At 39.1% G+C, this 26,915-nt stretch overlaps 1 protein-coding gene across 5 annotated transcripts in view; it reads left to right on the forward strand.

The window, feature by feature from the left end:
• The window catches only part of GALK2 (galactokinase 2), a 46,682-nt gene that overhangs the window by 13,933 nt on the left and 5,834 nt on the right, over nt 1-26,915 (forward strand). For 4 of the 5 annotated variants that reach the window (XM_051797243.1, XM_051797244.1, XM_051797247.1 and 1 more), the window contains 4 exons: nt 9,479-9,577; nt 12,269-12,421; nt 17,460-17,670; nt 25,274-25,475. In XM_051797243.1, the coding sequence (XP_051653203.1) occupies nt 9,479-9,577; nt 12,269-12,421; nt 17,460-17,670; nt 25,274-25,475 (665 nt within the window). The remainder of the gene's footprint in view (nt 1-9,478; nt 9,578-12,268; nt 12,422-17,459; nt 17,671-25,273; nt 25,476-26,915) is intronic. The other variant, XM_051797245.1, reaches the window with a different exon arrangement.

Consider the following 26,915-nt stretch of genomic DNA (forward strand, 5'->3'; position numbering starts at 1 on the left):
AAATCAATCTTTTGTATAACTTTTCATCAGGAGAAGATACTTTTTGTAAAGGAAATATAATAATGCTCTAAATTGTCCCAGCATTGTGTTACGTGGTAGGAATTAATGAGTACAGAAAATGACTTAGTATTTTGAGTAATTAGATTTACTTGAAAGATGTGATGATAGTGTTGCTGTCCAGATGTTAAATCTTGTGAAACTAAGGTCTGTTCAGCCACCTTAACATCTTCTCTGTTACCCAAGGCTGGGCAGCTGTGTACATACTTACTGGGAAGAATAGATCAGAAATGAATAGGGTTTATTTAATTTAACATGAAATGTTGGATATAGGAAGGTAAGTTATATTTAACTTTATCTAGACTGAGAAAAATCTAAGTCAGACAAAATGATAAATAAAGGACCTAAATCTAATCTGTAATGGCACAGTGTCCATTGGCTCCAATTTTCCCAAGCTATGGCTCAGATGAATTTGAGTGTGGATTTAAAACCTCTCCGGCGTGAGTCCATCCCTCGGGCAGCAGCTCTTCTCAGCCTGCTGTCCCGTGGGTCACTTCTCCATGGGGTGCAGTCCTTCAGGAATGAGCTGTACCAGCGTGGGTCCCCCACAGGGGCCACAAGCCCTACCTGGGAAAAACCTGCTCCAGCGGGGGCTTCCCTCTCCACAGGCTCCATCCTGGGCCTCCCACAGGGTCACAGCCTCCTTCATGCATCCACCTGCTCCAGCATGGGCTCCTCCATGGGCTGCAGGGGGGTCTCTGCACTCGGATCATCCTCCATGGGCTGCAGGGGCACAGCTGCCCCACCTTGGGCTGCACCACGGGCTGCAGGGCCTCAGCTCTGGTGCCTGGAGCACCTCCCGCTCCTTCTGCACTGCCCTTGGTGTCTCATGTTCTCGGTCGCTCTTCCCTGGCTGGAATTTGTTCTGCGCAACAATCTTCTTTTCTGACCATGTTATCACAGAGGTGTTACTATTACTCCTAATTGGCTCGGCCTTGGCCAGGGACAGGAAATCTATCCTGGAGCCAGCTGGCATCGGCTCCACGGAACAGGGGAAGCTTCCAGCAGCTTCTAACACAAGCCACCCCTGTAGCCCCCCTCCGCTACCAAAACCCAGCCACAGAAACCCACGACATTACTGAGAAGTACTGAAGTCCCTTTCTCCCTGTGGAATTGAAAAAACTGGGCTCTTTAACTTGTTACGTTTGACTATGTATGTTTGTAATCAAGAGGAAACAGAGTACTTTGGAGCAGTGGTAATCAAAGGCCATAATCTCTCATCAACCAAATTGATAACCTTCTATTTGAGCATGTTAGAGGGCAGACAAAGTCAAGCTAAGATTGCTGTGCTTATGAAGACATCCAGATACTATCTAACAAATATTTCCCCATTTTGGAAAAAAGTAAGTGTAATTACCTTGCAAAACATATATGAAGTTTAGCTAATTGGGATTTTATGTGCAAACTGGAAGCAGATGGTAACTTTCAGCAATCTATTCCTAGTCAAGACCAGATATTAAAAATAAAGACATTCCTGGTGATAAAAATAACCTCAAAATTTGGGCATCATTTTATACCTTAATAAATGAAACACAGTGTCTTATATTTCAGAAGTTATTTTTGTACCTATATACATGTATATAAAACGTGCTCAGCTTGGAAAAAAAATACCACCATGTAACTAGAGTTTAAATTTACTTTAAGTGATGGAGAATGTTTTCTTCTTCCTGTAAAATACTTGTCTTTATGTATAAATGTTTCTCATTCGTTTTCAGTTTCGTGTATTGTGAACGAAACTGTGTAGAATTTCACAGAAAATCAACACTACATTTGCCATTAAATTACCAACATTATTTGTTGTAAAGGAAAGCATCAGACTGAGTCTGACTTTGTAGATTAAACTGACCAAAATGTTCATTGGGGAACCATTACTGTATTTATACAGGGACAGTAAGTGTATGCACAGGACTTTTGACTGAATAGATATTTAAATACTCCAGTTACTTAAATGTGCATGCTGGAGAGACTTTTAGAACACTGGAAATGACAATGCTAAAAAAATTTATATTCACAAATTTATTTTCTTCATGGAGCTTCCCTTCATGAATAATAAAGTTTAAAACAGGAAGAAATTTTTTATTATTCTAAAGATTAGTTATCATTACTATTGCATTGTAATATGTAGAAAATGTAGCACACTGAACTTTGGCCAAAATGAACTTCCATTAAACCACTGAGGCAGATGTAATTTAATACTATCATTCTATGGAGAAGATTGCTTTATTTTGGCTGCTGTCATTCTGGATTTGTATATATCAAGTTTCTGTGTAATGTAGGGTGAGCTGTTCCAAAAAAATACTAAGCAACACTAATTCTGTTTTACTAACAAATATTTGCCTGTCTCCTACTCACTAATTGTCTTACTCTTTTAAGGGGTTTAATCTTACACAAGTTTGCTTCTTTAAAGGGCTATGTGAGATTGAAGGGGATTGATCCCTGGTTTGGAACATATTGACAGTGACAGTTATATAGGGACAAATTCTGTCACAGTTTACACACTGTCCAGACCCATTATTGCATGAGTGAAAATCTGAGCAGTTGGCCCTTGGCCTCTTTTTGAGCAAAGGGACTATTAAAGGTGAAACTTCCTTAGCTGTTCTCACTCAGATAATTCTTTAGGTTTCTATATTTAGGACTTTTTTTATAAGTAAGTGATCATCTGTTCACTTTCCTTATTCCTCAGATTCCTAAATACCTTTGTATATTAAGGTCCTCATGTTCATTATCAATAATATAAAACTGAGAGAAAGTAAAATAAATGATGAGGCAAGAGAGAATCAAATGAGCTACATTGGTGGTTCATAATTTATCAGTTCTTCAACTTGAAAGACCAAAAATACTCAGTTGTAAATCGAAACCTGAATTTGAGGTGTTTCATATTGAAACATAAACAAGCAGAGAAAAATACATTCTAATGAAAAGTATCATTTTACTGAAAACCTGCTTTTTCCATTAAAAATCCCAAACAAGGTAACATGATGCAGAGCTACTGATGAGTTCTTATTACAAGAAATCTCCCCATCTAGAGTAACTACACATAAGGCAACTAATAATAAAAAATCACAACCCTTCTTTCTCAGACTAAATTATATCTCCACTAATATGATTTCCCAGATTAGACTTTCTGCATGCTGGATAGGAAATCTTGTGGCTCAAAGATAAAACAGATTTAAGTGGTAGTAATTTCTTTCTTTGTAACCCAAGATTGACTTGCTCCTTATCAGGGAGAACCTTAAATTGTTTCAAACAAAAAGCAGAGGTAGTTAGTAGAGCTCTTAGATCAAAAGCTAGCCTAGGTCTGCACGTGGGGGTCAGTTGCCTGCTAGACGACCTGGTAAGTACTGCCTTCTGCAATAGGATACATTCTGAACAGACTTTAGAATTAAGCTACTGAAAAAGAACAGCCTAAAAAATTACATTGTGAACATTGTTAGTTTCAGATTTTTCCAAGTCCTCCAACTAAAGTTGTCTAAAACCTCAGAGGTGCTTCCTTAAGTAATTAATTCACATAAATTTCTTAATGCTTAATTGCTTGCTAGTCAGTTGTATGCACTGATATTCTACACCTTGAAATGTGGCTTTGTAGTGTTTTAATTATGGATATTCTCATTTAATAATGTTGTATCATTTTTTGCTGGATAAACAACAAAAAACCCCGTTAATATATCATGAAACTCATTGATGCTAAACATCTCCCATGGAAGCTCAGCCAACCTGGCATGTGGACTTGCCAACAGCTATAAAAGTGCTGTTTGCGTGGATGATACTGGGTCTGGCATTCAAGAGCTGCAATATTTAGTGTTTCTTGACAGATCACCAGGGAGACTCTAAGGTTTAACTCACCTACCAGCTACTCCTGCTGTCACGTTACGCTCATCCCTCTGCTGTGCTCCGAGGCTGAACAGGCCGAGTGTACAAACCAGCTCAGGGCACTGCTGAACTAACTGCGGATCTTTGCAGCTCCCACACCAGCTCCCTGCTTACTGGTGCTCATTTTCACAGCCCTGCCTACAGTCAGCACAAGGGAACAGTTTGCTTCAACCATGCACTGCCTAAGCAGGTTTAAACAAAGGGACTTTGCACAGGAGGGTCAGACGTGGTCACATAATCTCTCCTGTCACCTCAGGGACAGTGGTGGAATAGTAGTGCTGAATGGGATGAGGTTGCATTACGATATGTTTATGCCAACAGTAATTAACACACATTTTATGTGGCTCATTTGTCACATTAAAGCAGCAAATAATACAGTGACATTTTCTCTAAGGTAGACTAAGAAAAGCTGTAAGTTTGCCTTTCTCTTTCTTACCAACCAAGGTAGTTAAACTGACAAAGATTTAGGAAGAAGCCGCATGGATGATTAAAGGTACAGAACAACCCCCATAAAAGTATGTTAGGACTCTTTGGAAGAAGTCACTTAAAGGAGAAAGTGATAGAGATCCATAAAATAAAGACTGTAATTGATGGAGTGGATAGGAATCAATTGTTCATTGCCCCTCAAATGGTAAGAGCCAGAAGGTATGGAATGAAGCCAGTCAGGGGCATGTTAATAATCAACAAAAGGAGACAGTTCTTCACCTGACAAGTTGTAGAAGTCCTTGTTACTAGATGATCTACATGTTAAAATTGTCAATGAGTTAAAAGGGAGCCTGGACAAATTCATGTATAAGAAATCCACTGTTGGTAACTAAGGGTGCAGAATTCATATTCAGCCTAGAAATAAAAAATAAAGTCCTGGAGAAATACCAGCTGTACTTGGCCTCTGGTTCATACTATGAGCCCACTTTCAGGTACAAGATACAAGACTAGGTGTGGCATTGGTTTGACCTACAAAGGCTGCTTTTATCTTAATATACTTTATATATTTATTCTGACTCAAGTCTTTTAATGAATTTTTTATGCTGACAATCTCTTACTCATGGGCACGCTCTCAGGCACATGGTGGGATTCTGGGGATTGTCCTGTGCAGGGCCAGGAGCAGGACTTGATGATCCTTGGGGGTCCCTTCCAACTCAGGATGTTCTGTGATTATATGCACTGGCTTGTTGGGCTGTTTTTTTCACAGGGGGTGAGATCAAAGGAAACATCTCCTGATATTTGAGCTTTTTGAAATACTATTTTAAATGTATCATTTTGCTTGTTTAATAGTGTAGATGACAGCTTAGGACTTACTGTCTGCATGATAGTTGCTGTTCACAAATGATGACCTGGTCTAGTTAGTCCTGTTGGAACAATGTCCTAGAACAATAATAGAGAAATTCAGAGGGCAGTAGCATATGTGGATCTCAGAATAGCTGAGGTAAGGAAATTTTTAATTCATCTGATTAAATAATTCTTTTTCTAGAGTCATAATGCTACTATTCAAACCCATTTTAACTTGGATTTTAGTATCTTTTTCTTCCACTTTTCATTACCATCATATTATTAATAGGATTTTAAATCCACCCTGCAATGGTTTCCCAGAGACCATATTCTTTAGAGAAATAAGCCACAATACTGGAAATAGGGAGGTTTCTGAATTCTCTTTTCAGCTTTGTGACTGATTCACATGACTTTGAACAAACCATATAAATATCTGTGCTGTCTCTAAATTGAAGATAACAGCAGCCTTATAGGAATGCTTTTAAAGTAAACTATGTGAAACTCTATGAAGACTTAAATTATGATTTACTAGTGTTTTTGAAATACTGCTTTAGGGATGGAAAAGCATGCTAATGAGCCTTGGGTGAGTAGAACTAGTTATGTGTTGTGGTTGGCTCAAAGTGATCTGTCATATGAATCAGAATACGTGGGATGCAAGTGGAGTCTACGTGCAGATGGGTTTATTCTTTCTGTGTATTTCTCGTGGTTCTTCACGAGGAGCAAATGCCTGCTTTCACCTTGTTCAGTGAGAAAGCCTGTCCTAGGACCCCTGCAGAACTTCACAGGGACAACACTGTTTATTTTATCTGCATAACAGTTGCACTCTTAAGCCCCCAAGGAGCGTCTGGCCCCCTCTGACCTACCTGCCTGCCAGGTGATGCTGTGGTGTAGTCTGGGGTACAGTCCCCCTAAATGTGGCCGTGAGAATGCTCTGAGTTACTTCTCTGCAAGAACTGCAGTGCATCCATAAGGAAGGTGTTGCATGCCTAGGTGTTGCTCAGACATACATCTGAGATGTTGCCAAATTGTGCAGTGAAATCTGGGATCTGAGAAGCTCTGTGTTTTAACAGGTCAGGCGTACACTGCAGAGATATAAATAACATTTATACAGATGATTCAAACAGTCCTTGCCCTAAAGAGCTTCTGAGTGTCTAAAGCTGAATGGAAACAAGGCACTGCTCTGAGATAGGCAAAAGTTATTTCCTTTTATTACATATTTCTCACAGATTTTTTTTCCTTAGAGGTATTTTCTTAGAGAAGCCTAAACTCTAAGAACTTGGGTAGTAAAATGTGGTTTTTTTCAGTTTCTAGTAATGAAGTCACACATATTTACAGCATTATCATCTAAGAATCCCAAGTAGCAATTACTAATTACAAAGAGGGGGAAGATACTCCTCATTGTACTGAGGAAATAAAACCATGATGAATTAAGGAGACTTTCTCTGAATCACGAGAAACTAATGTGGAGCTAGAAATTGAGCCCAGACCTCCTGACATTCGGTTCACTGTTTCAGTCGTATGACCATCCTTTTCCAAGTATCCAATATGTACACAAGGCTCTTCAGTTTAGTCTTCATATTAGCTTCCAATGAAACTTTGCCCTTTCACTCATTTTAGCAAAAAGTCAAACATTTGCCCATTTGTCTCAATAGTAAGTAGAAACTGCTCTCTATACAGACGATTTCCTCTCCATTCACATGCTTCTCATCCCCGTATTAGAAGGCCAGCCTGTGTCAGCAAGGGCCTGTTTAAATTAGAAACCAAATAATATTTCAGGGATGCCTTGGGCTGTCTTGTGGAGAGGGTTCTTCGCAACCCTTGCCAGTTACTACTTGGTGGTCCTGCCAATCCTCGCTCAGTTTCAAAACAGAAGTTGCTCAAGCTGGAGCAGCGCTGCGAGCCGGGCGTACGCAGCTGGACAGCTGGTGAGCCAGGACGGAGCGAGGCCCGGCTGGACCAGGCACAATTCACCAGTGCAGGGACAGGGGAGTGGCACTGTCCTAATTGTTAACATTCCTCCTCTGCAAGACTTCTGATATTTATTTAATAAGCCCAGGCTCATAAAGTCTAAACAATTTAAGCAATCAAGTGGTAGCTGATGCGTATGTGGAGATAGAGATGCAGCCAGACTAAGTGAAGGGTGAAATGCTTAATTTCTGACTTTCCAAAGCTTTATCTGGCAGTTGCAGATGAAGTAATACCTCAGGCAGCTGTGCCCACGAGTGCAGTATACATTGTGAGTACCCCAGGAGCTGTACTTCAGGCCAGGTTTGCACAGCCACAGCTCCTGTTTTACTGTCCATGACCTGTCAGCTGGCATGGTCTTCTTGGCCAGTTAGAAATATTGAACTCCTGATATCCTGATATCTCTTGCCAGTGGCAACAAAAATTAGGGATGTGGTATTGCTGTGTTCTCAGAGGGAGGAACGGCAGGTTCAGCAGAACTGGCTGAAACATGCAGCCATTCCCACAGCCCAGCAACATGTTTGTAAATAGGCATGCCTTCACATGTATAGAGTGAGCACCTAGAGACTGCTGTGTGTGGAGATTTGGTCTTTTCTGTGGAGCTGTAGTTGAGTATTTTAGCATTAAATGGGAAAAAAGCATCATTACATTCATTAGCATTTCACTCAGAATAATTTCCAACTTAGAGTGGAGCAGAGACATGGTGACTGGATGTTAAACTTTCATCCATGGGATAAAGAGGTCTGAGGTTCAAATTGGAAATGAGACTTCTTGGAGGGGACATGGGACAAGGGAGGAAAACTGAATTTTGACGAACCTGGGAGATGGCTTTTTTTAAAAAAAAAAGCGCATCAAAATGCATGATGTTTCTATACTTTCTCAAGAAAAATTTTATCTCCAGAAAAGAAAACATTATCTCTACTTCAGCTCATCTTTAAAATACACAAAGGAAAGGCGGCACAGAAAAGGAGAGTAATTTTAGTGATTGCACTTTCAATGTTCCCTCATTAATGGTCTTTTTCTAGTAAGAAGTCATTTACCATGTTGGATTCAAAGAGATCCACTTTGCATAGTTTTAGAGTAACTTTGTTAATTTTCTTTTGATACTTTCTGCTTATCAGCCCAAGGCTTATTGGCCATTGTGAGCTGAATAAATTGGTTGTTACTGCACTTGCAAACAGTTCAGCCTGATTACATTCATCTAAGCACCAATTTTACAGCTCTGTCTGTGGTGCCATTACAGGCCTTGAGCGAGCGAGCAGGCAGGCACCCTGCACATACCTCTCTCAGCATGGTGATTTACTGCCTCTGTCTGCTGCCTTTTACAGCTGTGTGCTGGCTAATGTCCCTGTCTTGCTGCTTAGCTTGATTCAGTCCTGTAATGCTACATCCTTAGTGTGGAATCTGAATCTGACTTTGCCAACAGGCTGGAAAACGGCTTTTCTAAAGTTCTTTTCCCATCTTCCCTGGGGTCACCTTGTGCTTAGAAAAACAAACAGGTCAGGTTCATAATAGGTGGACAGGGATACTTGCCTTTTGACCCACTTCTTTTTGACTAGTCTGTGTTCTTTGACCATTCTCCAGGGGTTCTCTTGTGTTTTGTTTTGACTTGGCCTGATAGCTGAAAGCTTTACTGTAAATTATTATTTTTGACAGTTATGACAATGATATTCCACTCTCCCATAGTATCCTCTGACCTGCAAGTATCAGAATGCACAAAGATATGCCCAAAATGTCACAAAAGAATGCACAACACATATAGCTATGAATTAGTTCAGATAAACAATGTAAGCAGAGTACAGTATCTCAAGGAGAAATGACAAGCACCACTGATTAGAATATTTACAGGGAGAAAAGGTTTCTGAGTATTTCTGATTGTGGAGTCAGTGCATTAAAATAGTATAGAGTAACAACTTGGCATTTTTCTGTAAGCTACTGAGTTGCATATGTAGGTGGATTAAACTAAATAACAAAATACTGGCTATTGAGATGGAAGGGTTTGAAGTAAACAAGGAAGGTGGGAGGAAGACAGCTATAAGAGTTAAGCATCTAAAGAAGGATACTCTTAAAAGCATCTGGCTATGGTGGGTCTTGTGGAGACTGAATAGTTGATTCTCTTTTGCTACAGAATAAAAGGGAAAAGGGGCCATGTGGCATCCTGGTTGATACCAGCTTATACCACTTGATGTGTGAGAGACAGTGGTTTCAGAATTCTGTCCTTATTTCCTTTGTTTTCTCACTAGTTCATATGATGTAAACAGAATAAAAGTACCATCCTTAACCCTGGCTGAAGGTTCACATGTTAATATTTTTTCAGGTGGAACTTGCAGAAATTTGCACAAAGAGCGAACGTTACATTGGCACAGAAGGTGGAGGGATGGACCAGTCAATCTCTTTTCTGGCAGAAGAAGGAACTGTATGTGGATATTTGTAATCTAAACTAACACTGTAATAGTGGTTTATGGAAACAAAAAATACCTTCACAGGTGTCTGGCAGAAAGACAAGACGAGAAACTGGCATACCTCAGTAAGCAGTATAAGCACCACTGGTGTACAAATGAAATGGGAATTAAATGTATAAACTTGTGTACAATTGAGTATGAGAAGTTTGAATAAGATGGGGAAAATGAGAAATGGCAAGGAGGAAGGAAAAGATGTACTCTAGAAGAGCACCAGGTTCCACATTATTTGGCTAATTCATCACTGAACTCAGAATGTTTCCCATATAATGAAGTCTGAATGGTCGGCATGCCTTGTATTCAGTGAAAATGGGATAATTATTACAAAAATGCTTTCTTGAAAATTCTCATAACCAAACAGTTCTAGGATGTTTTGCCAGGTTCAGTTGCAAAGACAATGGAGACTTTTTTTCACTAGTTTTGCTAATTCCAGACAATTCTGTGGCTGGATTCTGAGGTAGAAGGCATTTAGCTGTTTTAAACGTGGTGACAGAAGGTGGACTAGCTATGATAAACAGGACCTGCCAAGTTATGCCTGAGTGCTAGCAGTGGAATCTGCAGTGGAGTTCATCCCTGTCCAAGAAAATGCACAGGACTGTGACTGTTTCAACCTCAAAGCACTTTTATTGAAATTGATGGAGCCTTTCACAAAAACTTTTACTTTCCTTATGATTGTGGTATTATATCTCTACAGCTTTTGTTCCTTACTGCCATATCTTGGATGAGCTTACACAGAACAAAACTATTTCCTAGAATTACACCAAACATTTAATGCCATCATGAGACACGTGTTTTCAGTGTCACATCACCTGCACTTGCTCTGCACCTTCCCTACATTTTTATACTGTTAGCAGTAAAAACACAGCTACATGAATGATGATATATTGTTGGCATGCACACAGATGATCATGTAAGTGGAAGCTTTTCTAATATACAGAGGTGGTGATCAAAAAGACAAAGAAAATGTTAGAAAAGATTAGAAAAGAAATTGTGAACAAACCAGAAAATATCCTTGCTTCAGTTTACTTGCAGCCGAATGCAGTTCTGGCCTCCCATCTTAAAAAAATATACTAGAATGAGAAAAGTACAGTAAAGGACACTGAGGTTGATCAAAGCTATTATTTTATATGAGCACTTACTGAATAATTTAAAGCTTTTCAGCTTGGAAAACAAGAAGCTTAGAGGGGTGATACTTTGAAGCTTTGTAAAACCCCTAAATGAGTAAAGAGAAGGTAAATGGAGAATTCAATGCAATGCTTTTCATAACTGAAGAACTAATAGAAACACAATGACATTAGCAAGCAGCTTGTTAAAAACAAACAAGGAAGTTTGGGGTTTTTTTCCAAAACATTCATTGTTAAATTGAGAAATACCGTACATTGTGGAAGGCAGAAGTTTTAAAAGGGTTCAAAAAAGACTTTCTTGGATACACTATTAGAGTATTAGCCTATTTGTAGCTATTAAACATAATAGTTGGATGTTTCTTCCAGTGTAAGAATAACCACTGTAATCTTTGCTTATGGGAAGCTAGAAAAATATACCCCCAAAAAAGATTGTTTTGTGTATATCCTATTTTTAATTCCCCCTAAATAGCCATTTATGGCTACTGTTGGAATCAGCACACTAGACCAGCTTAGGGGTACATTCTGATCTAATGCAGCAGTTCTTAAAGGGTATATTTAAATGTAAGCAAGTCTGTCTGTCTTGATAGTGACTCTGTGGTGTGGTCCAGAATCTCAGTGGCAGGGAGTAACACACATGCTGTACATAATGTACAAGCAGATTTGTCATTGTTTATTTAGCACTCGAGCTGCTCAAGGAACTCTCTGGGGGTGAACAATGCCAAAGCCAGTAAGGCGTCCCTGCTTGCAGAGTTACAGTCTATTCTAAGAAGCCAAAGCAGGGCACATGATTTACAACTTATCCCAATGAAAAACCAGATGTGAATTTAATCTCTTGATTACATTACATCCTGAATTATTTAATTAATGGATGCCTAGCTTGTTCCATGAAAAGGTCACAAATGTTGGGAACATCTTATGCAGCCTATGTAAGCATCTGTGAGGCAAGGCAGTCTCTTATGTCAGAAAGGAGGCAGTAACTACATTTTTATACGTAGTTTTAACTTCTCTGATTGTCCATGTGTGCCATGATCAGTGTCTCCAGTGAGTCCTAAAATGTTGGTACTATCCTGTACCTCAGTGAACTAATCTTGATGTAGTGGAAAATCAGAAGACTGAGGGGGAGACGGACATTGATGAAGGGGCAGGGAATGCAAAGCCCCTTGTTTTAGTAGCAGGCACATTAGCTTCAGCCAGGCCTGCTACTTTTCTGTAGATCAAAGAAAAACTGTTGTCTTAAACAGGCAAGAAAAATAGGTTGGGTGGGGTTCTGTGAAATGCTGAAAAAACCCAAAGACTTAATGGAAACATTTTAAAATCCAGCTACAGGGAAAGGTTTGAAATGTATGTGTAACTTGACCAATGAGGTTAAACCTCTTTTCTCACTGTTTCATGTCAGCTTTCTTTCCTTAACTGTCTCTGGATTTTCAAGAGAAAAAACATGCAAATTTGCATTTGATTTATAGAACTAAGTGCTCTGTTAGCTAGTAGTAAATTAAAAGTAACCATTCATTTTTCTTTCAATAGGCCAAGTTGATAGAGTTCAATCCACTGAGGGCAACTGATGTTAGACTTCCAAGTGGAGCAGCGTTTGTTATTGCAAACAGTTGTGTTGAAATGAATAAAGCAGCAACTTCTCATTACAATATTAGGGTAATGGAGTGTCGGCTGGCTACAAAGGTAAGGCATGGCTTATGTCAAACTCTAATGAAACCTTCATCTAAATATGTGCTTTTTTCCACTGCTGACCAGTTGTGTCTTTAACACCTGGTTAGGTGCTACTTTAAGTATAATTTTTCTTTCCAGAACCAGACACCTCCATCTGCAGGAGCAGAACTCCTGCTGAGCTTAATGGAAGTCCAAGGATTGTGTCCTTATATAGAAGATTATGTGATTTAGTTCTATTAAATTTATTTTGTATTATATTTCAGTGGAGGAAATAAGTCTATTTTTCAGAAAAAAATATTCTCACTTAATAAGATAGACTGTTTCTAATTAAAGTTGCATAATGACAAATAATGGAAAGCAATCAGTATGGTCACATGTTTATATGTATATATGGCAACAGCAGTGTATTTTCTAGGATTTAGAGAACATCAAAGCTACTAGTTGGAGGCCTGGAAGTAATATTGGAAATGCTGAATAGCAGCATGTATGTCAGTGTAAAGTTAAAAAAGAGGCTTGAATCAAACCCCAACATTACATTGTAATGCCAGTTTACAGCTTGACATTATCTCTAAAATGTATGGAAATTGTATAGAAAAAATCTAAATTCTGCTTCAATTCTGGATTTGTTACATTCAGGAATATGTAGATGTAGGGCATAATTTGAGTTTTTTATGGGAAGACAGTGCATTTTTCTTTGATTAGAGGAAATGAGGAGTAAGCATAAAGATTCACTGGAGTTATTCCCACCATAGAGTGCTGTGTGAAAGAACAGAATTTGGGTGACAAAGTCTAGAAGAAAGTTTTGAAAACCAGCATGGAATTCCTTGCCACAAAACATTTGGCCAATATCTGATGAATATTCAGAAGTGCTTTGAACATCTGTTGGCATCATGATTCTATAAAACAGTAATTTCTTTTATGTTTTAGTTAGTGCTAAAAAAATAGTAGAAGACATGATCAGATACTGACAAAATGTATTATAAAATAATGTGCTGAGATATTTTTCGAGGAGGGAAGCTAAACCTCAGATGACTTTTTCAATGGGCTATAAACTCAAGTATAAAAAAAATAGCTGCATTTCAGTTGTATATAAGATGACCAATAATAGCACCAATGACCATAGTTAAAGCTGTTGTCACTGAAGTTAATAAAAAGATTCTTATGCCACTGAGAAAACAAATATAAGGACCTGCCTATATGATAGTTCTGGTATAAGATAGATAGTCTGATAGACTATCTATCAGATAAGTCTGATAGACTTCTAATTTAGGATAGCTACTTCACTAAATATGTGGTTTTTAGGAAGAGCTTCTTTTGGAAATTTGTTTTTTTGCATAAGAAATAGAGAGCCTTCACAGATGATCTATTCTAAAAGGCAAAGTGCAACAATGAGTGCATTAAGCTGTAAGAGCTTTTGAAGTATTGTTCCATATACCAGATTTTGTGACCTGAATCACAGCTTTCTAAAGTGCTTTAAATTATTAGTCTCGTGCAGTAAACTAAAAAGGTAGTAAGGAAAGATCTTTTTTTTTTAACATTCCTGTCAGCTATGATGCAATCTCTAAAAAGGTACTTTTAGCAGATGCTTGATTGTAAGGAGACTAACAACATACACCTGTCTGTTTTTAAACATATGCTACCCAGATGGAAAGTTGAACACACTATAAAAACACGTTGAGCCAGGAAAAGAGTGTCTTTAGGAAGAGGTCACAGTGGGGTGAAGGAGGGCAGGTATGTAAGTGGAAACAGGGAAGTCTTTTAAGCACCATTAAGCTAATGGAACTATGAAATAACATGCTGGGCCTTAGAATAATGCTTTAAAAGAAATTCTCGTTGTAAGTGCCTTAGGATAGGCTTTTTTCCCCCTTTCTGCTTTAGGTAATTCTAGAATTTCATACTGCTTGCAGAAAGCTCTATGTAAGTAAAGATGCCAACACAATATATTCCTTTTGGCATTAATGTAAAACATTTTGATATCAGTCTGTCCTACACCAAGTGAACTCTTGATCATCCTCCCAGAATTATCTTTCTTAGATTCTGTTCCTTTTCCTTCCCTTCTGGAGAGTCATTCTTGTTCTCAGTTCTTTTTTTCATCCCTTTCTCTATTCTTGTAGCAGCCTCTGAGTGCTTTCTTGCACTCTGTATGTTTAAAGACACTTAAATTCTGCAGAGCACTCACAATTCCAAAGACAATTACCTTGTACCTCATCCTTGCGAAGGCTCACCCGGCGGGTGCTGCAGGAGCGTCGGGGAGCGCCGCGCTCGGCCCCGCTCGCTGTGTGTGGTTCCCTCCACTCTCAGCTGGAGCCTGTGCCAAGAATGTCTGCAACTGCAATGCCATAGAGTTCACCAACTAGTGGTTGTTAAATGTGGAAAGATGCTCGGATGGCACTGTAGAAATGTAATGTGTAAGAAAGTGATGTTGCTACAGAAGTATTTCTGGACTTATTCCTAGTCAGACTTTCTTTTATTTATATTTGTCCCATCGTTTACCAAGTATGTTTTCCTCTCAGTTACTTACAGTGCTCCAGTGTGCCTGTTGAACAATAAAGGACAATAAAGCCCACAGATGCTATATCCTGGCAGTTAAGAGCCAGCTGCATGATGTCCACATATTTAATCCATCTAGTCAGAGATCATGAAGAAAATATCCAACTGTGGAAGCAGTATTGGGATTACTTTTGTACATTAAAGAGATGGGATTCTTTTTCCCCTTTTCTGTTCTGTGTCCATTACAATGTGAGCTGCTGCAGCTAGACTGTTTTCAAAAACCATTTCTGTTTGCCCATAACATTTTTCCCAGTGCTGTTAGAATAGAAGCTTTGCTGGAATCAGGACAGACCTTTCCAGCAAAGCTGTGCCCAATGGCCCAACAGGGTCGGTTTCCATTTGGAACATTTGACCTGTAAAACCCCAGCCTAGTTGGCTCACCTGAAATACAGCATCTCCCTTGAAGTACAGAAATGGGAACAGATGTGACAATGCATGTGGTATATTTCTGCAGGGGATTATTTATTCAAAAAGGAAGTAGGAAAATTTTCGTTGCCTTATAGAACAGTATTGTTTATAAATTCCTAGTTCTGTTTAATTTCTGGTAGTAAAGTCTAGGGGATGCTGACTATTAGGATTAAAGCACAAGCAAAAACATTTCCATTCATTTAGCACCTTGGAGCAGATCTAAAAACATGACACAAAGGTGCACCACCATAAAAAATATTTAAGTAAAATGAAGCAATAATTGTTATTCTAACTTACCAGTAAGTAAGCTAAAATAAAGTTACATAAAGGCTGTGGAGTTCTAGGTACTCAAGGCCTTTGAAAAAGAGACCAGAAGTGACTTAATCACTCTTTTACAAGAAAATTTCTCTCCCTGATTTCTGCATTAGCCACTAAACAGTACTGCTTCTTTCCCTACCATTGAACAGAGAAAATCATGTTTAAATGGCGACAGGGTTATATGATTAGGATTTTGATTGGATTTTGTTTGTTCTGCTCTGCTGAGCCTCACATAAATCTCAGCAAGTCACTAGATGGCACCAAAAGTAGTTAATTTTTAGATACTGTAATAAAGCAAAACTGGAGGAGCCTCTGCAAAGGCACTGTTGGAGAAGAGCGAGAATCTACGCCAGATAGTTGGGCAGTGGATCTTCTGCCTAAATTTCATGCTGTAACTTTGCACAGAACAAAGCAAATACATTTCAGACATGTATGTAAATCCCATGACTTTTTTAACCAGGAAGTTAAGTGGCTTTGCTGAATCGAGACACAAATGATTTCAAAACAAATCTCGCTCAAAACCAGCGCTTATTGAAAAGAGTAACAAAACACACTGGGTGAAATCTTGGCCCCGTTGATGAGAGGTTTGAACCTGGAAAAAGGATTTCACTCTCTGATCTTGCTGCACTGGTTTAAAGTCTTTGCAAACATACAGCCTGATCTGGCATACTTGGAAATTTTAATCTCAATTTAAATGGTGCAGAACTGGAGATGAGCCATGTGCTTATGAACACAGTAAAACGACAGTGGTGTGTCCCTGCTAATCTGTGTCTCGCTTTGCAGCAATCTGTTGAAATTAAAGCTGATATGTCAGTAGGATCCCAGAGCGACCACTTAATATTCTTCCATAATTCATAACATCAAAAATATTTCCCCTTGTGAGGAAAGCTGCTTTGCTCAACCATTTTCATTAGGCACGTGAGAGCATCAACACATACAACAACTTTCCAGGGAAAAGCCTGTTTGGCATATTGCCTTTCAGGATTCTGGTGTTGAAGTAACTACTGTCAATTGCCAAAACATCACAAAGATCCACAGAGCACGATATCATTGCCAGCAATGAGGAAAGCAGATGCATCTATAACTAATTAACCTCACAGCAACCATGTAGGAATGGAACAGATTCTGACCGACACATCGTAATGTTCCTGTAAAGGCTCAAAAGTCCCTTTAAATTGGATATTAAAAGAAGGTACTTAAAATGTACCTTAAACTCTAGAGATTGAGAAAGGTTACAGTTATTCTCCAAACAAATCTTATGATCACTTTCATATTTTTAAGGCTATTATGAGCAAGGGTTTTAATGACAACCTCAATGTTCATCAGAAAATTCCAGGAGCATATTGGAAAGGTCAAACTGAGATTTAAATGTTAGACTGAATGCTAATGGTATAGAAATAGACTTTTTAAGGATGTTAGTGTTACAATATCACAGCATTTTTACAAGCAGTTGTCCAGATGGGATTGTAAAAGGTAAGTAAGTGCTTGAAGTAACAAAGCTCATGGAAAAGGATAAATCATTTATTTGATTCCACACAAATAATGCCAGTAGGATTTTTACAGACAGTATCTGATTGAGGGAAGAATAGCTGTCATTCACAGACCTTTTATAAATAAATATGATTGCCTGCTGCATACTGATAGAAAGTTTCTGATGGTTCCCAATTAAGAAATGAGAAAATGGGCCCTAAAGGTATTTACAGATAATTAATTGTTCAAAACAGGAAAGTACAATATTTTCTGTTTGTTTGTTTGTTTGTTTGTTTAATTTCAGCTTCTCTCAAAGTCAAAAGGCTTGGACTGGAAAAAAATGCTGAGGCTCCATGATGTGCAAACCAAGCTAGGAGTTAGCCTAGAGGAAATGCTGACCATTGTCGAGGAGGTATTACATCCTGAGCCTTACAGCACTGAGGAAATTTGTAAATGCCTGGGAATTAGCCTGGAGGAGCTCCACTCTCAGATCCTTAGTCAAAACATTCAAGATGGTAAGCATATATGAAATGGTGGGCTTTACTGTACAATGTTTGTATTATATAAAAAGGTTATGCATTAATAATAGTGCAGGTGGAAGTCTTGCCAGAGTACTCACCCAGAATCTTGGTTAGCAACTGAAAGAATTGATATCATCATCAATTGATATTTTCATTCTAATTTGTGACTGAAAAAATAGAGCAAAACTTTGATTTTGATTGAACTGTTTCTAAAACGATGGAAATAGCAGATCCCTTAGTATTTTAGATTAGCCTATGCTGTTTGAGTCATTTCTAAATAACCCAGGTTGTTTTCAAGGGAAAAGTCTAAACTAGGCTTCCTTTTTAGGCAGTAAGTACAACAAAACTGAACATTTTGGATGGTTACAGAGTCATTAAAATGAAGCCTGTTTGCTCTCATTTAACTGGTGTTAAAGACCAGCACAGATGGGCTTGTGTTTCCGTTTTTGAACTGATAAATACCTGGTCACTTCCTAAAAATTCACTGGGCAGCAAATCATCTGGGTCTCTCCTGAGAAAGAAGTTTCTGTCACTATCAATATTTCTTTTTCTTTTAGGAAAATGTTGGTGGAGGTGAACAATTTACTCTTTAAAGTATTTCCCTTGTATTATTGTTTATGATTATACCATACAGTCATGATCATTGTCACACACGGAATGGATCCTGGAAAGGTTGCTAATAATAATGACTAATAAAGAATTTATTAAATAATTCATTTGCAATCATAACAGGTTTCCAATTGAGATCAGGATCTTTCTTTAAGAACTACACAGAATCCTTCTTCCTTGTTTCCATTCTGTAGCCTTAATAGCTCTATTTTTTTGTAGCTGACTTATATCCTTGCCAGTCCTTGCCAAGACTGCTTTCAGGAATGTATACATTTGATGTATATAAATCCATAATACAGCTATCTATACTGACACATATTTAAATAATCCATCTATCTAGAGTGACTGTAGGTTTTATATGTTCACCAAGGACCAGGTCCTGAATCTATAACCTGTTTTGCACCCCAATGCTATCAGGCAGTATGAAACTTTTACTGTCTAATTACACTGCCAGAGGGTACCAGGATGGACTAGGATATCTTAATCCAGCTCTTTATCTCCATAGAAAGAGTTTTGATAACTCTGTGCTGTCTGTACACGAGGAATATACTGAACCAGGTACCTGCACTCTGCAACATTGTCATGGGAAACTCCAGGGTTGTAAATCTCTTACGCTGTCCCCGTACTCTCCCCTTCACCAAGCAATACAAGACTATTCACTTACAGATGTTTATACTCCTTATACCTGCTTTGTAAAACAAAATTCTACAGTTCTGTAGAATCGAGTTGTTTATACAGGTTATCTTGATTTTTTTTCAAAAAACAAAGTCTGGATAAAAAATTGAGACATAAAAGCTATAGAAGAAACTCAAAGGAAATTTTATACTGTAGCTCTGAATACCATTTGCAGATGTTTGCTGAACAGAATCTCTTAAACTTGCATGACCACGATTTCATTTGATAAGACCAATTAAAAAGGGTTACGCTGAAAGCGTCTTTGCATGTACAATATAAAATTAAATAACAGATTTCTGTAAAACATATGCAAAGAAGAAACAAGACAGACACAGAAAGAAAGAATCTAAATCCAGAGTTTGTTTTTTTTTACACAGTACATGGATTACGTGTTACACTGGCTTTGGAGAAGCGCAGGCTGTTTGATTAAAATACTTTTCTTATTTCCCCTCTGCTTTCCCACTCTTATTTTAATGACAATGCCTGGCTTCTTCATGTGAGAGAAAACATACCATGCAATCAGTAACCTCTGCAGAGAATTTCAGCATTGTTGAACTTCTTTGTTCAACATGAAGAACAAACCATAACATTTAGGATATCTTTCTTTCTTTGTATACATTCTATCAACTTTTTTGATAAAATATTATAATGCTAAAGGTAAATTATTTACGTGCAAATTTCCGTTTATATAATTTATTGCATTCTGAGTTTTTTCTGTGGCTGAATAGATATTGTCAGTAGTTTTAATTTTTTCTATTATTCAAAGCCCAGTTACATTATCTGGGCTTTGAATAATATCTAGTTATCATTACAAATACTGGTTTTTTACTGGCATTGTATCTCATGTTTAAGTATTATTTTATCCTTAAGTCCAGCTTTCCCTCCGCTACTTCTTCAGTGACAGTAACAAAGTTTTATCAGGATATAACGATGACCAGAGAGAAACTCTGTATCTCAAAGGAAAATGGTATGGACAGGCTTTGGGCAAGTCCCAGGCCAGGTCTGGAAGCACACAGCAACTTTGCATCCCTTTTATAGGCAAGTACTCTAAGATTTCTGCAGTTCCCCACTGTACAGCCCACTTGTTCCCCACGTTTGGAGAAGCACAGAGGGTTTATAAAGCCTCTCTAAACTTCTTACAGTTGTTCCTTGGCCAACTCAAAATCCCGAGTTTAAAGCTCCCTTGCAAATGTTTACACATGGATTGCACTTGTGGCTTCTGAACATCTCTAGAAAAATAATATTTATTACTTTTTAAGGTGCACTGTGCCATAACTTTGGCTTGGACTTGAGTGCTTCACAGAACTTGTAGTGTGTGGTGATTGTGGGACATTAAGTATTTATAAGCTTCACCACAAAAGGATATTTTCCTGTAAAACAGTGTATTCCTTTAACCATGAAATGTTTTTTTCTTCTTAAATGAGGTATTTTCAAATTCATTTTTCCTTTTTATGTATAAAATTGCAGTCTAATTTTGACATTTAAACCCGGGAATGAAATCGCCATTGGAGGAGCAGGCATCCATTTGCTATGTGGATTTGGCTGTTTAACTCCAGTTTTTCCCCTGGAAAGAGAATTCTAAGTCTGTGCTGCAGCTCAGTGAGTGGTGCTTGAATAGCCTTTCATGGGTATTGATGGTGATCTCAGTGCAGAACAGTTTCCATGTTCCCTGCACAGACAGGTGTAGGTGAAGGGGGTCCCGGGTGCTCTGGGAGGCGGCTCTGTCTGTGCACCAGGAGATGTCCTACATGAACAGAAGTTACCTCCAAACTGGTACACCTAAGAGCACTTCCCAGCTTAAGGGTCCAGGTGCCTACTTCAGCCTTGGCCTGATCCATATCATGGAAAGATTTGGGAACATACCATTCCCTTCCACAAAAACAGAGAGGTGGCTGCTCCAGGCCAATTCCATACCCGGAGGATTCAGGTCTTTGGGGTGTGCCAGAGGTGAGGTACAGGCACTGAACAGTCAACAAGGTTAGTTGCAAAAGCCTTGTTAAAGCCAGCATTCCTCTGGATGAAAAATCACTGAAAAACCAGTGGTTATCATAATCTTGAAACAGGTGTCTGCTAAATGGGTCACTGAATCCAGTGCTGACTCGTCCCCTGGTTTATTTTCAGAAAACCAGATTGCAAACAGTTACTTGAGCAGTCCCAGCAGAGTAACTGTTCCCCACTTCAAGTAGGGGGTTCACAATCTGGCTCAAATTAAAGCCATCTGGCAGCATTTTTTTATATACATTCTGAGCCAGAAACCTTCACCCTCATCATGTTCAATCAGCAGGATGTCTAACAGAGAAGGGTCCTCTTCCATGGGAGGAGTGGTGGGAGAAACTGTCCCCTACATGATTTTGCATCGGTGAGTTTTTCCGGTTGTAAATCTCTAACAGTCCCATCAGCCATGTGCAGCTCATTAATCTACAGTGAAACGTATCTTAGGAAGCTGCCAAAGCAACTAGAAAAAAAATATATAGCCTGAAGAGGTTGGTCTTTAGCTAAAGGTCAGACAGAATTGTACAGGAAGCCTCTAAAGAAAGGAATCTGCTGAAGTTGAAGTTGTAACAAATAATATGAATTGCTGAGAAGCCACAAGGTTTACTTATAAAGAAAAAAAAATCCCTGTAGATGGAGGGGACAGGTTTGCACAGTTTTTGTAAAGCTAAAATTAAAAATATGACCATACAGTTGAAAATCCACAGTAAACATTTCCGTTATATTTAGTTAACCCACAATTATTTGGGACTAATAGCCCAGATTTTTGTTTATCTAGGTATTTTATAGGGATTTTGGATAAACTTTCATTAACATTATTCTGCTGGGTCTTAGGAACTTGGAAGGTTCTTGCTGCAGTGTGAGCTATTGGTGCCCTGAAAAACGGCACTTTTCTTTTAAGGGCATTTGGTGGTTTGTAAGGAAATTGAATCTATTTGGGTGACATGACAGAAATCCCCTGCAAAGGAGCAAACCTGAGGTTCAGAGAACTTGTAAATAAGTTGAAGTGGGAGAAACCAGGCCTTTTATTATAGTTTGCTGGATTAGGAAAGTATATTTACATTTTCAGTTTTATTACATAATTTCCAGACATTGTAATTGATTTAAGAATCCACATGCTTTTAAGAATTTGCTTTTTTGCTCTCCTTTAAGCACCACAGAGGGTGAGACCATATAACCCAGTCCTGTGCAACACTGCAGGGGTTTCTTTGAGGGCTTCAGCTTTTCCTCTTTCAGAGCACTCCAGCCCTAGCTCAGATATAAACTAAGCAGGAGTGGGCCCTCTGGTTTTGTTTCTTTTAACAGTGGCAGAGTATGGCTTAAGAAATCAGTCCTTTGTAATTGTCAAAAAATGTGACCCCGTGAAGCACACAGATTCCGATGAGTTTCTTCTAAAATCACAGCCTCCATAGTTCTCTGACATGTCCTATTAATTCAGACTTTATGAGGAGCTAATACACTGGCTGCGATATGGCAAGGAGATTCCAATATAGATGCAATTTTTGGAAACACCGTGTGTGCTCTGCTATCTTCCATTAGATAGAGATGGTTGGGTGGACTACCCATCCAAACAGAAGAGACAGAAGAGAATTTCTGTATTATCAGAGGCATTTGGTGTTGAAAGCTCAAAATACATGAATCATTTCATTACTTTAGAATAAGACTTAAAGAGTACAGAGGTGTTTGCTGCCCTGAAGATAATTTTGTCTGAAAAGTACACTGTCAGAGAGGAAAAGCAAGCTATAAAAAATTTTTTTAAACACAAACATGATTATTTTGAAATAAAATGCTGCCTATAACTGACCAACAGGCAACGTAAGGATCCCAGCCTTTAACCACTACTAACTGGGTAAATGTCCACAAAGGAGTCTGCAAAGAACAGCCAGCCACTCTTTCTCAGCCTGGAGCTGTCAGAAGGGCAGTGTTCCCATGGAGAGGGAGCAGTGTCAAGGTAGCACATTCCCCCCTGCCCTGGGAGGCTCTCCTGGGAGCCAGCGCTGTCGAGGACACGGCTCAGGCCTGGCCGGCCGCCAGGAGCCCGAGCGCCCATCCCAGTTGCCAATTCCTAACGTGACGAGCACAACACAACCCCAGAGATTTTGAAGGTAATCTGGCCAGTAGAGCATTGCTCTACCAAAGGGTGGTCTCCGAATCAATCACAGCCTTTGGCAAGTCTGTTGCCTGACAATTGAAACCAGACATGTTTTCAGTTCATTCTTTGGGTTACTACTGTTCAATGGTGATTTACAAGAGAGTGTGAGCTATGGCAATCTCTCACGCAACTTTAGATATTCCCTAAACGAATGCACATTTAGAAAGCTCCTTGCTCTAAAACAATGGCTTATAAGAAAAGAATATTTAAAGAGAAACCATCCTTAAAAATAGGCCAAGCTGCCTTTCTTCAACATTCAAAAATACCGAGGCACCACTCTGCAAAACACAGTGCAACTAACTCCAGCAGCAATAAAATCGGAAACCAAAATATGCTCTTCCTGTGTGATACTCTCAAGTCCATGTTTCTGGGGGGCACTAAATTTTCTCATTTCTGTCCTAGTTTGAAATGCATTCAGAAGTCTTGTTCAAAACACAAGCAGCACAGGGTTTCTCAGTAGCAGGCTGTATTGAATTACAAAATAAATAGGAGCAGAAGCAATATCAGCAGTAGCAGAAGACTGCTATGTTCAATGTTTCTCTCTCATTTTAGACTACTTGTGTCTTTCTCAGCACTGTATTTTTAGCATTTATAGTTGTGAAATCCTCTGGAGAAATAAAAAAGGGATTATAGAGGTGCTGATGAAGTTTTAGTCTGTAAGGGTTGCAGCCTGGAGTGTACATATGAGAAACTTCATACTGGACATAATTTTATTTCCAGTCTTTTAAAGAAGATTTCTACACATAGTTGCAAACATAGATTGCTGAAAGTGTCAGAAGTGGTTCCAGAAGTTTGCCGTCTCCACAGAACAGCCAAGTAGGAACTCTGTGTGTCTGGGTTAGACAGCAAGTTCTATTTTAAATACAGGGCTTGTCTCTCTTCTCCTTTTACTTCTATTTGAGTGTTTCATCAGCCATTTTTGAAAGTAAGAGAGACCAGGAGCTGAAATGAGGAGAGAAACCTCGCTCTAAAGGAGAATTTACATGTAGAAAGAAAACGAGGGATGTTCTGAGGTGCTCTAACAAGGGTGTGCTATGATGAAACAGTAGGTGCTCCACATAGAGGTTAAAGTCCACTTATTTAATATTTACCACCCAAACAGCTCAAGAAAACCAATTTAATCATAAATTAAATTATGTCATGCATGCTTTTGGTGAACAATACTTCCTTAATAGTAGCCATGGTATTAAAGCAAACAGAACTATATTGGGAGAGGAAAACAATGAACTACAGCATGAGCTTGGGAAAGGCAGATCAATTCTCAGATATTAGTTGCAAACCAAACCCTCCTGTAAATATGAGTGGCTTGCAGAGCCTTTAGCCAAAGCCATCTCCTTCCTTTTTATGCCCCATTATTCAGGCTTGATGAAGGTCTCTACCCTGATGGCCACACAGGTTTGGGCACCCCCCAGCCCTTCCCAGAGGAATGGCTTTTTTATGGCCCAGCAGAAAAATTTTAGCCAAAATCCTTGCACTAGTCTTTGATCTTAGTAGGTCAGTACCAAGCAGTACCTGTCTGGGCTTGACATCTCATCCACACAGGCAACACTAACACTCTGGCAAGTAACATACACCAAAAATAAACCCTGAAAACCAAAGTGAAAGCACCTGTGCTCTTCGCTGTACTTTAATCCAGTATTATTTACAGTCAGGGTAAGCCTGTATCATTGGGAAAATATTTGAAAGGGCTCTGTTACCTGTGCATCACAAAATAGGGAAAGAGCATTTTTGTTACTGTTTAAAAAAAAAAAAAAAAAGTGTGTTGTGTTTTTTGTGGTGTTTTTCTCTCAAGCAAAGGTCTGTCCACAATGCTGCAGATTTGGCCTGGAGCAGCCACACACCAGGCCCTGGGCCAGCAGGTGCTGGCTGACAGCTGCCTGCAGGGCACAGGGGACCCTCCAGGTGTTCTCCTACCTCCCTTCTGCTGGGCTTTGAAAACCTGAAAGCTGTAGATTAATGCCCTAAGGCTGTCGCTGCCAACCCTTGAACTTGTGCCTTGCTTCTGTGAACACTATTTTTATTAGGGCTTTTAAAGAAGATGTGAGCTTTTGAAGAAGACTTTTAGCCTAGAAAGTTCTAACACAAAATATGAATTACTAAAAAATACAATTCTATGTTTTTGCATGTTCCTTTTGTAGTGGATAGTAACGCAGTTTTCCTTTTGTTTAGTCTCCACCTTTAAGTTATACCAGCGTGCAAAGCACGTGTACAGTGAAGCTGCCAGAGTGCTGGAATTTCAGAAGATATGCAGCAAAGCACCTGCCAATGCACTCCAGCTGCTGGGAGAATTAATGAACCAGAGCCATATCAGCTGCAGGGAGATGTACGAGTGCAGCTGTCCCGAACTGGATCGGCTGGTCGACATCTGCCTGTAAGTTCTGACCACAAGGAAGAGGAATTGTCTGCTGAGAATAGTGTTTGAATTGATGAGAAAATATGACATGGTTGGCTATTGCAATCTTAAAATGAAAGTATTCTTGTCTCTTATTACAAAATTAATCTCCCGCAGGGACATTACATGGTCAATTGTTTCCCTGCTGACATCTGTGTAATACTTTCAGATGAAAGCTTCAGTTTATGGCTTTATTACAGATCTTGCTTTTGGACTGACTCATCGTCACAAGTGTTACGTTAGACTCTTGGCTATTCCTTTTTAAGTTGTAGAAGAAGTCATAACTCATTTTCTTAAAACATTATTTTACTTGTTCTATTTGAACTCTTTTACTTCTTCTGTGTTTCTTAGAGTTATAGCATCATAGAATGGTTTGGGTTGGAAGGGATCTTAAAGATTACCTAGTTCCAACCCCCTGCCACAGGTAGGGACACCTTTCACTAGACCCATCCAACCTGGCCTTGAACACTTCCAGGGATGGGACATCCACAACTTCTCTGGGCAACCTGTGCCAGTGTCTCACCACTCTCACAGAAAAGAATTTCTTTCCAATATCTAATCTAAATCTGCCCTCTTTTTGTTTCTTAACTATTTCAGTACTGCCACCAAGGGAGTGGCAGGGCATAAGCAAGCTGTTCTACAATCTTAGGTTGCCTTGAAATCATAATGAAATGTAGTGAAATGCTATTTGCATTTTTTAAAATTAAAAATATATTGTCTAGCGTATCAGATAGGTTGGACAGCATTTCACTATTCAAAAGATGTGTGTTAACTGTTACAAGAGCTGACACTGCTTCTCTCTGCACTGTGTCTGAGCTTTCCACATATTATTTACTCTCCATCTTTGCTCTAACATCATTCTCTTAGGTTGGATCCCTTCCTCAGTTTGGCCATGATGAAACAAGCCCTCCCAACTCCAAAGCACGTTCCCTGAGTGTCATTTTGTCCCTTCTCCTCCACACAAGGTTGCTGTGGCAGCAGGCTGTTGTTTTCATGACTCTGCTACAGGGGAGGATCAGATGTGGTACAACCATGTATCAATACAGAAAGTAAAAACAAGTACTTAAGTACTCACATTCTACACAGTATTTCATCCCTACCACAAGGTCAGCATGAAACAATGTACACATTTCAGTCCCTCCTAATTTTCATTTTTCTGGTACATTTATAATCATGAGACAGACATCTTATGCTGACTTTGATCTAAATTCAGTGCCTACAGAAGGAATTCAGTGGTTGGTGATCATTTTAACAGTGACTTGAGGGAATAGACAGTTGCCCACCTGAGTGCTCCCACCACTACTCCATTCCTGCCTCTGCCCCAGCCACCCTGTCCCTGCTGCTTCCTGCATTCCCATCATATCTCCTGGTGATGTCACCTTCGTATTCTGCTCCTCTGTTATTGTTCCTACTTCTCCT

The sequence above is a fragment of the Manacus candei genome, unplaced genomic scaffold (genome assembly GCF_025592945.1).
Source record: "Manacus candei isolate 608988 ecotype Guabito, Panama unplaced genomic scaffold, ASM2559294v1 h1tg000046l, whole genome shotgun sequence".
NCBI classification, from domain to species: domain Eukaryota; kingdom Metazoa; phylum Chordata; class Aves; order Passeriformes; family Pipridae; genus Manacus; species Manacus candei.